This window comes from Dendronephthya gigantea, unplaced genomic scaffold (genome assembly GCF_004324835.1).
Source record: "Dendronephthya gigantea isolate DGI-Jeju-01 unplaced genomic scaffold, DenGig_1.0 000074F, whole genome shotgun sequence".
In the NCBI taxonomy this organism is placed as follows: Eukaryota; Metazoa; Cnidaria; class Anthozoa; order Malacalcyonacea; family Nephtheidae; genus Dendronephthya; species Dendronephthya gigantea.
The window spans coordinates 788,788-803,619 of NW_021163084.1; the positions used below are offsets into that span (position 1 = coordinate 788,788).

The 14,832-nt window shown below is 37.1% G+C and overlaps 2 protein-coding genes across 4 annotated transcripts; one reads left to right on the plus strand and one right to left on the minus strand.

The window, feature by feature from the left end:
* The first annotated feature begins 1,118 nt into the window (after positions 1 to 1,118).
* LOC114531781 (USP6 N-terminal-like protein) lies at positions 1,119 to 8,623 on the plus strand. 2 transcript variants are annotated; one of them, XM_028553400.1, is made up of 14 exons: positions 1,119 to 1,418; positions 2,225 to 2,292; positions 2,494 to 2,576; positions 2,698 to 2,731; positions 3,304 to 3,384; positions 3,561 to 3,665; positions 3,751 to 3,860; positions 4,244 to 4,292; positions 4,502 to 4,567; positions 5,263 to 5,320; positions 5,555 to 5,649; positions 5,752 to 5,817; positions 6,231 to 6,330; positions 6,917 to 8,623. In XM_028553400.1, exons 1-14 carry the CDS (start codon positions 1,409 to 1,411, stop codon positions 8,119 to 8,121), a joined length of 2,130 nt encoding a protein of 709 aa, XP_028409201.1. In that variant the 5' UTR covers positions 1,119 to 1,408; the 3' UTR covers positions 8,122 to 8,623. The 2 variants fall into 2 exon arrangements, with proteins under 2 accessions (XP_028409201.1, XP_028409202.1); XM_028553401.1 differs by lacking the exons at positions 1,119 to 1,418; positions 2,225 to 2,292 and having other exon boundaries at positions 2,575 to 2,624.
* A 404-nt stretch (positions 8,624 to 9,027) lies between these two features.
* LOC114531783 (glutenin, high molecular weight subunit PW212-like) lies at positions 9,028 to 14,402 on the minus strand. Of its 2 annotated transcripts, none has more exons than XM_028553404.1 (5): positions 14,269 to 14,402; positions 13,688 to 13,758; positions 12,633 to 13,073; positions 11,216 to 12,073; positions 9,028 to 10,207 (listed from the first exon to the last, which is right to left on the minus strand). In XM_028553404.1, exons 2-4 carry the CDS (start codon positions 13,752 to 13,754, stop codon positions 11,787 to 11,789), a joined length of 795 nt encoding a protein of 264 aa, XP_028409205.1. In that variant the 5' UTR covers positions 13,755 to 13,758; positions 14,269 to 14,402; the 3' UTR covers positions 9,028 to 10,207; positions 11,216 to 11,786. The 2 variants fall into 2 exon arrangements, with proteins under 2 accessions (XP_028409205.1, XP_028409204.1); XM_028553403.1 differs by having other exon boundaries at positions 14,167 to 14,402.
* Between the last annotated feature and the right edge of the window lie 430 nt (positions 14,403 to 14,832).

The window sequence follows — 14,832 nt, forward strand, 5'->3', positions numbered from 1 at the left end:
AACTAGATTTCAACTAGATTCCTAAGCCTTAACCGGATTGTGCGGTTTCACTAGATCTCAATTTGCAACCGTGTGGGCAATTGCCTGAGATAACGGAAAAAAGTAGTTTCGAACTGAAAAAAAAAATAGAATAATTCTTGCCAAAACGTCGCCGAAAAATTATTAAATAGTCGCGGTAAAGTAGTTCACAATTTTCCCAAGAATCGGTGTTTCTGATAGACATGAAACAGTGATCGAATTAATCGACTGAGTCTTAGGCTAACGAAGGCCAACGTGAGTTCAGGCCTTCGACAATCATTTGCATAAATCCATTCACATTGGAGGAGGAGTTGGAGCAACAAAGAACTTCTTTAAATGATGTATAATATATGCTATTAATAATTTCTCCTCCCTAATGGTCTTGCGCAACAAAAGATTTCCGGCATCCAGGTTCTAGTATCCAAGGCCAGTTTTTTAGATTAGCAGCGAGTTTAAGATTCACCAAATCAACGCAACGTGAAGTAATTTCAAGATTTTCCCAACATTGAAATCCTACCAGAGGAAGGTTGAACTCTTTTTGCGATTCTGTCCGCGTCGTAGATTTGGTGCATCTTAAACTCGCTATTGTAGCTATAATCTCGGTTTTCATTGACACAACAACCCCGCGATCCCACAGGTGTTTTAGCCAGCCAATTGTTCAAACTGCTAGAATTATACTGAATAGCGATGCAATTCGTGCACAAAAGAAGTGATGATATTTTTCATGTGTTTCCTTATTAACTATAGATACTGTGTCAATTTAACAATGAAAAAAACTGGAGGGATACTCTACCACACCTTTTCAGTCGACACACCTCTGAAGAGTCTCATAAAAATTAAAATCCTACATTTTGTAGAATTCGCGTGCCTGCACCAAATTTTCAAGAAACTATTTGAAATGGTATAAATAAAGTATTTTCTTATACAAGTATATACATCTCAGCTAGCAACTTTTCCCCCAGAATATTTGAAATTGCTTTCTATTGTTTTCGCTCCCTGGGGATGAAAAAAGGACAATTGGCATCCGGGAATATTTCTTTTTGAAGTATGCCGAAATTAGAACCCATTCCTCCAATTGTTGTCACAATCATACGAAGATGGCTGTCTATTTAAGAGACGTACTTTAATACATTTGGTTTATTTTGTGGTTTTTGAACACAAAACAGCACGCTTTGGCCGTTTTATTGTGTTGTGTACAAGGCTACAACTCTCTGTTACCGTCGGTGTTTTTAATAGGAAATCGTTGTCATAATTCGCTGTGAAAAGAGACTCTGTTTTTAACCATTCATTGGTTTATGATCTGGTGGACCTCCCTAAGATCATAGTAAAACGGTTTGGCTGTTTCAGAGGTTTTCAATAGAGAAAGTCCAAAAAAATTAAGAGTCAAATAATGGGAACAGGTGAGCAAGTTTGCGTTGTATTACTGTGTTGTATATAACTCAATCTATGCCTATAAACAGGGAAATATGTAATGAGTTAATTATGAAATTTTTGGTTCAGTTCACTGCCTTTTCATATGGGCAACATTTCCAAATTGTTATTTGGTTGTGTTTAATCCGAAGTATTTTAGACATTAGGTCATGACAGAAGGTTTGAATTTGGAAATTTCACAATACTTTTAATGTAAATCAGACAACGAATATTTTTAATATAAGACGACGACAGGGTCGTCACGGCTGCAATATAACATACGGACAGCTATAAGATAATATTTCAAAATATTGTGAACCACTTCCTTGTGATGAAAATACGAAGATACATGATAAAAGTTTGTGTGATCACGCATTGTTTTGTTGTAAATTGAAGGGAAACAGTTTCGATTAGCTAATTTCCTTACAAAATTGGGGAAAAAAAATATTTTCATGTAATTATCTTGCCAGGCAATTGTGCATACATGTGTATCAGTCTATGTTCATTCTGTACAGAGTCAACAGGTCTAAAATATCCAGCAGATGGTACCTATTATCAAATAATTTCAAACCAGAGATTTGGAAACAACACTTAGAGGTTTTGTTCACAAACCAGTTTGCAAATTTTTTTGGTATTTGTGAGAAGAATGTTTTTGTGAGTCTTAACTTGTGTCTCTGATTTACAAAGAAAATCAGGTGGGAAAGTTTCACTCCCCACCCTAATCAATCTGCAATAGAGCCAGAATTCTAAAGTTGTTCTACATATATAAGAAATACTGAGAATATTTTATCTTCAGTTTCAGAACCTCTGGATGAGGATGAAGCAGAGAAACAAAGACGAACAATTGTTGCAAAATATGACAGGGTAAGTGAATAATAAGGAACTATTATTTAGGGCTATATTTTGAGAATAATTGATTTATTCTGGTTTACCTTTGAACAAAGCATCCACTTCTGCATTTTTATTTTTACACCTCTTCCACACCCAATTACATAATTAACTCCCTCGGTTAGGTGTGATTTATAAAAATTTCCTCAATTTTGATAATATTTTCTTTGTTTTCAGGGTTTTATCCAAGAGGAACTTGAAGAGTGGGAGGATGCTAGTTATATTGTTTACCAAGTCACAGATAGATATGGATTTATGCAGTAAGTAATCAAGTATCCTTTAAATTCAATATGTCATGTAGTTACAAGGTTTAATTTAACCTGTATATGGTTACTGACTACTGTATACTGTAGTAATTTTATATTATATTTATTTCTAAAGTAAACAACCGTTGCTTGATGACAGAGACACAAGGGTGAGTTGTAGTTAACAAATAATGCACAGCTTTATTATTAGAGGTTTCAGTTCCAGACAGCATTGTTTGTCATTGCTGATAAAACTATCCAGTATAATGAACTTTAGTCATTTAAATAGGATCATATTTCTTGAAAAATACCAGAGGCACTTAGAGACAGTCAAGCATATGATAAAAATTTAAATTTGTCTATCCGTAAATTATGTTCTTTCTGAATCTACATGTAAAACTGTTTTCTTCTGTGCTATTGGGTCAATATAGTTTGAAGTTTCCATTTAGAAGCTGTCAAAAAATGTGAATTTTAAGTATTTTCTACAAACAGAGGGCCTTAAATGGCAATTGTGCAAATTGGGTTCCCCTCCATGATTGATTGCTTCTTAAACATTTTAGAATTTAATCAAGTAAGGCCCTTTATGTGAACATTTGTCAACTTATATACAATAACTTGTGATCAAAGTGCTCCATTAACTTATTAAACTATCTGCAGCACAATGACACCACATAAAGTGATTGTTATTGCTGTTTACAAAATTTTGCCATGCATATGAGATGATTTACATTGACATGACTAGTTACTTGCTCAAGAACGGGAACGAGAATTGAAATGGAAGAAGATGGTGATGAGATGGGATAAATATTCTCGTAGTGATAAGGTATGTGCAGTGATGTCGGATACATTTTGATACGTTAAACATTTTCTCATATAATCTCAGCATAATTATAATTTGGTCTAAATTCTTGACTTATCATTGACTATCAATACACACATACTATCAATACACACATACATTATATACCTGTATCTAATCTCTTGGTGTTATATTTATAGCTTAGAAAAAGAATATACAAAGGAATTCCAGATTCAATGAGGGGAACTGTGTGGAAACAGCTACTGGAGATTGATAGAATACCTAATAAAACAATACTTTATGAGGTGAGATATTACCCGGCAATGATTTCACGCAAAATTTGTTATCATTTTGGATAGATTCCAGAGTTACAGCATTTACAATTCTTAGGAATTCCGTGCTCAAGCAAGGCTCAACTCACCAGATATACGACAAATTGATTTGGATGTAAACCGGACCTACCGTGACCACATCATGTTTAGAGATAGATATGGAATTAAGTATGTTGTTGTCTCATCCCTCCAAAATGCAAATTAAATCATCAAACTGAGTTGCAAATTTAACTTTAATTTGACAAAAAGAACTTTAACAATTGTCACAATTAGAGATGTTTTAACATATGATAAATAGCTATTGCAGAAATATGGTATTCAATAAATTGATTTAGGGAATTTTTCAGTCATACATTTTGGTGAAATGTAAAATATCCCTCATCTTTAATATGGTAGATTGGTTTGCACCAAAAGTGACATGTATCCAAATAAAGTTAGCTTCTTCTGAAACATCAATTAAACAAGTGGAAGTCTTGCAGAAGAGAACGCTAGACCAAGGGCTTCCTTTAAGCTTTAATTTCAATATTGATATATGTTTTTTTCTTTTACAGACAGCAAGATCTATTTCATGTTTTAGCAGCTTATTCCATGTATAACCAGGTAATTTTGTGAGACTAATTTTTATTGACATACATGAGGTTAAATTCTAAAATCTTAACTATGGTATCGAACCTTGCCACAACTATTATTAAACCTTTGTTTATTCTGTGCAGATTAGTGATGGGATCTGTGACTATTCCATTGAGATATCGGATGAGAATTATTGTAGCAGTAAAAAATGCATTAATTAAAAACATTTTTTAATTTAGGAAGTTGGATACTGTCAGGGAATGAGTGGAATAGCTGCACTACTTTTAATGTATTTAAATGAAGAGGTATTATTTAACAGTTCAGTTTATGCAAAATATTGCCAAAATCAATTGTTGATTTCGGAAGGATACAACAGACACGTGACGTGTGTAACGATTTTTCATAAATGCATTCTCCAAACAATGCGTACGGTATCATTTAATTGTAATTGCCGTAAGTAAGTCAACATGGCGTATGTGATAGAATGTTTCTATACGAATGTGCAAGTCAGTATGCGATAGAGTGTTTCTATACGAATGTGCAATCAACAATGACCGTTTTAAACACGGGAAATAAAGACAAATTTGACTGAATTCATCGTTGAAAATGACTCGTTCACGACAATATTTAAACGACATAAACGAAATAGGTTTTCTTAATTAAGGCTTAAGTTGTCTATTGCGGACACGAGTAAACCTCGTGCCAATGTTTTTTCCTTCCGATATTTTTATATTTGATTAAAAATGGCAGAGAATTAAATGTAGCTAAATTTGGGGATGAGCTTAGCTAAATATTTTCTGAATAACGGAATATGCAGGTATCCAATCTCTATTTTTGGATGCGGTACAATAGATATGGGTACATGACAAAATCAATATATTAATTTTTTTTAATATTTAATTTTTTCTATTTGGCCTATCGTTTTCTAAGAACAATGGCCACGCGATTCTCGATGGTTTTGCATATGAATCCCCCTCATTCTCATAATCAATTCTTTTAGGATGCGTTTTGGGCTCTGTCTGTACTCATCACAAATAGCAAGAAACACTCTATGCATGGTATGTGTTTGTGTATTGGGAAGGGTGCTTACTGAAAACATTGAACAGTGAGATTCAGATTTCAGAATCTTGAGGATTGAATCAGAGAACAGTAAAACACAGGGGGGGGAGGGGTGGGCCGTGGGGGAGTGGTGGGCCGTGGGGGAGTGGTGCTGCGTTGAAACGATAGACACTGTATGGCAAATATTATGCAAATGTATAACATCATTTTGAAAGGAATTAATCTTTTCGTAGGATTTTTTATTCCTGGTTTTCCGAAACTAAAAAGATTTCAGGAACACCACGAGGCTATTTTAAAGAAATTTGCACCAAAACTTTTTAAACATTTGGTAAGTTAATATAGAATACACTGAGCGAGAATTTCGAAAAATGCTTTCAAGAAATTACCCCCCCCCCTGTAAATTTTGGTTAAACTAAACAATCATTTCTAGGAGAAAGAAGGGGTGTACACAAGTCTTTATACTCTGAAATGGTTCATGCAGTGCTTCCTGGATCGAGTAAGGATTATGTAGTGTTTATGTAGTGTATGATCATCATCAGATAAAATTAGGTCTTGTATTATCATCGCTTGATGAACAGATAAAATTAGGTGATGTATGATCATCGCTAGATGAGTAGATAAAATTAGGCCGTGTATGATCATCACTAGATGAGCAGATAAAATTAGGTCTTGTATGATCATCGCTGCATGAAATTGTTCTCTATATATACTAAAACCGTTCGATTTATCCGGTTTAAACAGTGTTAGTTTTCTCTGTGGCAGACCTAGATTGGAGGTCACCGTTCATGAGCCCCATATACAGGAAAGATATATTAAGAATGTTAAAACTATATACAGGAAAGATATATTAAGAATGTTAAAACTGTCTCAAATATGAGTGAATTCAAGTGTATTCTGCTAATATTTTAGACGCCATTTCCTCTGACGTTGCGACTATGGGATGCGTTTTTACTGGAGGGAGATAAAATACTCACTGCTATGGCGTATAACTTAATGAAAATACATAAAAGTAAGTGCAATCAACATGTGATTAGCCGAGTGGATCGACCATGATCTCATGTTGAATACCACCATACATCAACAATGCACCACGTGATTTATCTTCGAAGGTAGTATAGACGCGAAACCAGGACCTCTCATAGAACCTCTCATATGTTTGCAGTAGAGTCAATTCTCAGCATCTTATTTAAGAATACGAATTAGACCACTTAGATGTAGTAGACCTTCATGTTTCAAATACGTTTTTCAGCTATGTAGTTCGGTTCTCATATGTCACTGACAGTTGGCTATTATCAGTGTTCATTGATGAATGAAATACTTTGTTATTTTGAATGAATTTTCTTCGTCACCGGCCACAAACAATCGGCGACATATGAAAACCAGACTAAAGGAACTCCACATTTTGGATAGTTCCAGACCAGGGTTGCCAGATTACTGAATAAATTAGCAAAATATTATTACCAAAGACGTTGTTTTCTTTGTTTGAAACAAATAAATCAAAGAGACGACTACAACAATGTTTGACGACTTTTTTTCAGGACTCTGGCAACCCTGTAATCCAGACTAATATGGATTATTCTAAATTATTTTTCCAGAAAAATTCGTGAAGCAACCAATGGAGGACATTGTGGAATTTCTTCAAGAAAAGATGAGTGAATACCCTTACAATATTGATCAAATAATGGATCAGTTGCAAGAATCACGTTTTGAGCTTAAAAAAGGAGGACTAGAATCGCCTCCTGCCGCGAGCAGTGAAGAATTCCCTTCGCTAGCCCCGGGCTCTTCGCTCAAGCGCGGCACGTTTGAAACCGCATCCGCGCGTGCGCGTAAGAGTCGCCAAAAAGATCAAATTATCGAGGTTCCTGCAGGGAAACAAGTCCTTCCTCAGTCTCCGGTTTCGGACGTTGACGGAGCTGACTCGGGTAGACATTCTGTTGCGAGGACAAATTCTAGTCGACGGTCGGAAACGTCCAGGATTAGTTCCGATGTAAGACGTTCGGAAAGTCTCGGACGATCGTCGAGAAGTGATGGTAGGAATTCCGAAAGCGTCGTAAGTCAGTCGGAAACTATCCCAAGACACTCGGATGGTAGCGAAACTCCCTCAGAAAGTGTCCAAAGTCACCCGGGAAGTCCTGAAAAGGGTTTGGAAAATATTCCAAGACGCTCAGAAAGGCGTTCTGAAAGACATTCAGAGAGTTCCGGAAATCGTCCAGTATTTCATGAGGTACGCTACGTCAGCCCGGAGGCCACAAAAAGAATCGATGTATCTTCGCCGGTCAAGGTTGATGATCCCCAGCCGTCAACACCCACGAATCCCGTACCCCGCCACCCTTTAACACCCACCGATCCCGAACCACACGCCCCAGAGGTTCGCCGTAAGCCCGGCAATGTCGCCACCACTCTAACAAACGCTGAAATTGCCAAATTCAACCAGGATCTTAAAAACTCGTATCTTCGCTCACAAGGACAATATTTACGAGGACACTCAGGAAGAAGACAGAATGGCAGCCGATCTGTTCCACTTGAAAATATGTCTCCAATGTCGCCTCCAGCAAGGCTCTCTGATAGCGAACCAAACGAGCTGCGACGAAACCCCGAGACCACCACGATGGTCTTAAATTTACCTGGGAGCGTGAATATCGAGCAAAATTCTAGTAATGGAGGTTCCCTCTCAGAAGTTCGTACCCCTAACGGAACTACACCCTTAGGTCATGCTCCCGTATGGCATCATGACGGCCCTGAAGGATCGAAGCAGTATACTTTGACTCAGTCCCCCAACAGACAAATGACCTTTGTCTAAGTAATGACAATGTTTTTCCCGACAAGGGCGCGTCGCTGCAGGCCGAAAGTATTATATCCGGTGAAATCCGGAGGTTGTAGGAAAACAAAATATTTTTCAATTTAGGCATAAAATGCGATATGCACGCATGGAATATTTTTTATATATAGCATGCCTGAAGGCCCGCTTACACTTGCAATTTTTGGTGTGATTTTATCTGCGACTTTCTTCTTTTGGTAGATGTGAACGAGTGGCTAGTTACGAATTCTTTGATGTATGTATACGAGCTCGTATTTGAACATCTGTAATTCACTCGTTCACATCTATCAAAAGAAAGAAAAAAATCGCAAGTTTAAACAGGCCTTAAAAGAACTGAAAATAATGTCATGCCATTTTGTCCAATGGCATTGTTTTCTCACCTCGGCATTCCAATTGCGTTAAGATCAGTTTTTGTGTTTATCCGCCTCCAAAGCCGCTTCCAACCGTAGCACGTATACTGAAATTAAATTGATCCACATTCCACAAGATATAATAATAATTATACTATACGATATTCGCTAGTTGTACAGATTTTAGACACTCCAGTTAAATGGTGCCATTAATTGAATTTTTAAAGATCAACGACTTAGATTTACCATGTATAATGTACGCGCAAGATGTTGAGTTGGGCAATTTTAAATTGTAATATTTTTAGAGCACGAAGTTAGTGAATAAAATTAGGATTCGCATTGTAAGATATTAGGCGACAAGTACCACAAAATATGCGCGAATAGGGATTGCCAGGCTCGTTTCCAGTTACGCGTTTTTTCACGCACGGTAAAATATTACATCTTTCGAACGTTAATAAATTGTAAATTCCGCAAAATAGGTAAAATTGGCACTTAATGTATTGAATACAGATATGAATATTTCAATTGTTCGCTCTGTGTCATTTGAATGAATTCAAACCATTCCGTGCCTATGAAAAACGCGTGGTTGCAAAAAAGCATTTATTAGTATTAGTAAGCCAATGTAACATCTTACCCCTGCCCGTTGTTAAAGCTGGTTAGCTTAACTCTGGGTTAAAGCAAATCTTTACATCAATTTTTTTAATCTTTTGTTTACAAAGTTGAATATCTTTTTCCATAAATATTTTCTGGACCGACAAAAGCCATATTTTGTACAGGTTTTAGAACGAACAGCGGTTCAGAAGCACCTTAAGTGGATTAAAATTTAACCCAGGTTTAGTGCTAACCAAGCTTTGAACAACTGGCCCCAGATGTTTAAATATAATATAGCTTTTTATTTTATTAAATTCACTAAATTCCCATGTATATTCAGTTTCTCAATTATATGGGTAGACAGGGTAGTTCTATATCAGATTCTATCCCTAAACGTCCTGGGGTCCGTGGTATAATAGGGGGCGGTTAACATTTAATTACAGTTAGTGGCAGAATTGGCCAATCAGAATCGTGTATTTTCGAGTTAACTACGATTAAACTACTCGAATTCTAGTTTGAACGTTTTAAACAACCTGCCCCAGATTAAGAAATTCTGTTATTAACCATAGATATGAGTTACTTTACAATTAGTTCCTGAAGGTTTAGAATGCTGCTCAGGCACATTTTTGGCACACTCTGAATATCTGTGCTCAGGTACATTTACAAAATTGTTTTACCCGACCCCAAAGGAATAATTTCCAACACGGCAAGCCAGGATATTTTCTTCTACATCAAGCATATAATACCGTTCTTTTGTTGTCATGAATGATCGCTTGTTAATCTAGTTTTAATACAGAGGTAAAGGAACAAACATTTTAATTGAAATCGTTAATCGTTATATGGCATTGGTTTTCTTTGCTCGTTTAATGGTCTCAGACCTTCGTGATTTTGATTTGCCGACTTCGCGCAGCACTCGTTAGTGCACGCAGGACTACACGAGCTCGAGCATGGTTCTGCACATTGTTGGGCGTTAAGCCAAGATGTCGATGGCGTGAACGTCGTCTCTTCACTAGTTCCAGTCTCTTGTGCGTACGATTCACGACCTGAGGGATGAGCGGGGATACAACAGGCGAAATCACAATCTGGTGTACACTGGAGTTGGCATCTTTCCTCGCACACAGCTCCTTCTAAGTAATTCAGAAAAGTTTAACCAATTTAAAAAGTCACTGGAAGCATATTCTATTACGACGTATAAGGCCTCTGTTTAACGTCGCATCTTGATCGCGTCGAATGCAATTCAAACAATAGATAATGCCGGATAACGAAGCTTAATACATATGAGGTTAATCATCTCAATCTATTGTTTGAATTGCACTCGATGCGACCAAAATGCGACGTAGCTATAGCCTAAGTCTTGGAACAAATGCAAAGACAAAATTTTCAAACAAATTAACTAGAATATATAGCGTGATCATGACACTGCGACGAAGTTCTGAGAAAATTGGGCAAATAACCGTAGCTCCATTTGCACAACACTCGGTGTTTCGGCAAGGTTAAAAAGGGCGTTAGGGCACTGTGCCAATTTCATCTGTGCTCGATCTTTGCATTGGTTGCCTGAACACTAATAAAACTAGGTACCAATTTTAGCCGTGCCTTGCCAAGAAATTAAGCGTGGTGTATAAACGAGCCTGATGGAGTCTTGGATTTCCCCGTTGGTTCGTGTAAATAAATGGTGTAATATTTTAGCATCTAGAATAAGATTAAATAAATAACCATGCATATGAGAAGACTTGGAAAACGTGGCAAAATGCCAAAAAGTTAATGTGATAGATGCATGTTGCAGATCACAGACAGTAACTTTTCACAACTAAATAGTACATTCGGGGGAGTATTTCTAGGTAACCTTCATAAAATATGCCCATTTCTACTCGAAAGGAAGTAGTGATATGCCTGATCAGTTCCCCGAATTAAAATTGAATTCACGCGTATAAATAGTTGTATCAGCGCAGAGGAAATATCAGACGAACCATAGCATTTCTGGTCATCTCGTTTTTCCAGATAGTGGCCCGTTTGTATAAAGAGGTGCTAAAGTTAACCAGTTGAAATTGGGGATTAAAGTTTGCTGCGAAATAGGTGGTTAAAATGTTGTTCAACCAACCTCCGGGTTAATTCTTTAAGTCAAATTGTTGACTTACTTGTTTGTTGTCCAGTTACAGCACACAGAACAGCGGCTAGTAGAATCAGTCCTCTATATTTTGCCATCTTTTCATACCTAAAGTACAGAATCCCCAACTCGCTTTCGTTGATGTGAAACAAAATTCAGTTCCGGCCAAAAACAAAATACTTTTTCAATATTTTATTTTCTTCGTACAAGGAAAATATTCGACTATTGTGAGCTATGTCTACCAACTGGAACCAATTCACAGGTGCTATGATTAATTATTAACCATAGTTCTGAAGTAGTTATAGAAAATATAGAAACTATTGTCAATTTGTTTGTACATAGATTTGGCTTGGATACTATAATGAACAATGTGGTACTGACAAAGGTTTCAGCATTATGCGTTTTCTATTGAGGTTGAAAATTTGTTGCTAGGTAACCTTTGCCATTATGTGCTTGATTGTCAATTTGAAATACTTTCTCGATTATTCTCGTATATGTCATATATGATTTTGGAACTGGCTACAAAGGTTGGAGCAAACGTCCAAAACTATTGACTTTAGGTTTTCGAGAATATCGTTGTCTCAGTGTTTCAGCTAATGCGTTTAATAATAGTACTGTTGGTATGGGTGTGGAATTGCCGCTGGCCTTGGGATCGCCGTTCTTTTATCCCAACAGCATTTCTGATTGCAAACCGGAGCACACGAGTTTGGACAGGCGCCTGGGCACGATGATTGCGTCATAGATGGTGGAGGTTGCATTGCGGTGAAGGCATTGTTAGCACCACAGCACTGAGATGAACAGGCTGGAGCACACGCCTGACTACATGGTGAAGCACATTGACCAGGCTGTTGAGGTTGTTGACCAAAACCTTGTTGTTGTCCATACGGAGCTGAAAATGTAGAGACTGTTAGGGGCTGCCTATATTTGGAGGAATCCCGCAAATTTCCGCCTACTTTTGCGGAGGCATTTTGTGCAAGTGCAACATATATACTAATTTTTCAGCTTACCCGGTTGATAAATCAGAGTAGCAATATTCATTTCAAAAAATATATCTGGTGTGCAGGTACTAAAATCACGAATCGTTGCAAATCGCCTGCATTATAATGCTTGTATATATGAAGTAATACAATTAAGTATTCCGGCACATGGCTCCAATCATGATAAGTCACGGAAAAAGGTTATATATCACATCAATGACAATTTTAGAGACTAGACTACTAGACTGCCATGCCAATGCTGTTCACAACAAAATTGTCTCAAGCACGGCGTTTTTATAAAACTTCCTATATAAGCGCCCTGGTCTCGGGTATGTGTAACAGTGTAAGCATTTGTTTCGTTGTAGCTTCCTGTTCCAAGCAATATCCTAATCCTAAATATCTGGAACAAACGAATGCATTTTATTCTTGCGAACTGCAGGGACGGTTGTTAGAATATTATTTTCTACTCACCTTGACCATAGGGTTGCTGCATCGGAGGTTGCATAGGTGGCACAAGTCCACCGTTTTTCTTTCCTTTGCCTTTCTTTCCCTTTCCTTGCTGTAATCCAGGATTATATCCTCCATAACCTCCAGGTTGTTGAGGTCCGTACGGATTCTGAGTGTAAGCTTGACCATACGGATTATTTTGTTGTCCATACTGGTTGTTGGGCTGTCCATATTGGTTAGGTTGTCCATATTGATTAGGCTGCCCATATTGGTTGGGCTGTCCATATTGGTTGGGCTGTCCATATTGGTTGGGCTGTCCATATTGATTAGGCTGCCCATATTGGCTAGTAGGTTGTCCAAACTGCCCGTAACTTCCTGGTCGCTGCTGTCTGTAGTCATTCTGTTGACGTTCTGCAGCTTGGGCTGGGTTTAGCTTTCCCCAAGAATCATCCTCTGGATGACCATCTAAAAAAACAGTAATAAACAAAGTTCGCTATTTTCAATTTTAACGAAAAAGCAATCTCAGTTTGAAATCACAAGCACAGGGAAAACCAAAATTTTTGGTGGCGGCAGGGGAATAATTTCAGCAAAAATTGCACCCAACTTATGAGTTTAAATTGCCCAAGCCGGCAACCTGTCACTGATTTCAGTGAAAATTACCTGACTGAATTTTGGTATAATACGATAAAACTCTTGCGATTAAAAGTTGCCCAACTTTTTTAGACCAGCTGCCCCCTGCCATGCTCGCCCCCGGCCCCGTGTGTTTACTGTATCGCCTCGCTCTCGTTTTGTGAAATACGCACTCTTCTAAATTGAATAGTTTTTAAAACGCAACACTGCAGAGAAAAACAGACTTCTGAAATACCATATCAAAAGCTAATATTTACGAACCTGGAAACCTCGGACCGCCTGTATGAAAAATTAACTGATTACTTCATTTTTAATAGGTTGCTAAATCGTAATTACTACAAAGTGAACGATTTCGATTTGCGAAGTCTGCCATTAATTATAGGTTAGCTACATTTTTATAAAACCGGCCGCGCACTGTTCAAAACATTTCACAAATATTGTCCACTCACCCAGATATTTTCGGGGCACAGCTGTCGTCACTGACACTAATATTGAAATGATAACACAATATTTCATATTTCTAAAACGAGAAAATTTCACATGATTAATTAAACACGATATTCTTTTTTAAACATTTTGGCAAAGAAATAATTGAATATCGATGTGTATTTTTGTGTCTTTGAGCTTATGGCCTCATATATCAATTTAACGATTATTATATACATATAAAATTCTACCCCCATGGCCCCCTTGCATTTCCATGTTTGAGACATTTACTTGGAAAATAACAGACACAATACATGAATTACGACAGCTTACTGAGGAAGTATAAGTTTAGCAGACTAAATCTGAGCTGGAACTTCGCGTGAGATCCTTTCTCACGTAAACTACGATAAATGGTCATTATTGTAGAAATCCTCTTATGCTTGTTTACCTAATGTTTTTCTTTACGTTCATACACAATCTGCTAAAGCTTATATTATAATACCTGCAATCTGTCCTCTTGTATTACAAGAATATCACTGGAAACAACAACAAAATTTAGGCTAGATCAACGATTATATTCCTCAAATTTACTAAACTGACAAACCTTGTTTTTATAATTTTTGTATTTCTTCCAACTACGCGATATAACAATCGTTGTCTTGGGGCGATAACCTGTCAAGCGTTTTAAGCCACATGAACTGACCTCATTTAACAAAAATCTCGTTCAATTTTTTCCCTCGAAGAAACCCGTTGCTATCAGATGGATAAACCTAATTGCTTAACTACATTTTGAAATTTTGAAATATTTCTGTCGAGAGATTGATTGGTGATTTTTTTTTTCTTGGCTGGGAAAATACGAGTTGAATGTCTTGGATTTGTCTGAGGAATTTTTAGCATCAAATGTGGTATAACAACTGCCTAAATAGACAAAACACTTCTCAAAAAGGAGGAATTTTTACTCTGCAATTAAGAATTTTAAACCACAGGAAGAAAGAATTTCACAGTTTATCATTTCGTTTATCCGGGCACTGACTCTATTAGCTATTATGCTGTGTGCCGAATTGCGTGGATTGGATTGATTGACAAACTCTTCGTTGACTTAAAACAGTCTGATCAAAATGTGTAAATGCTTGACCTGATTCACACCTGTCCTAAGAATATAGTGATA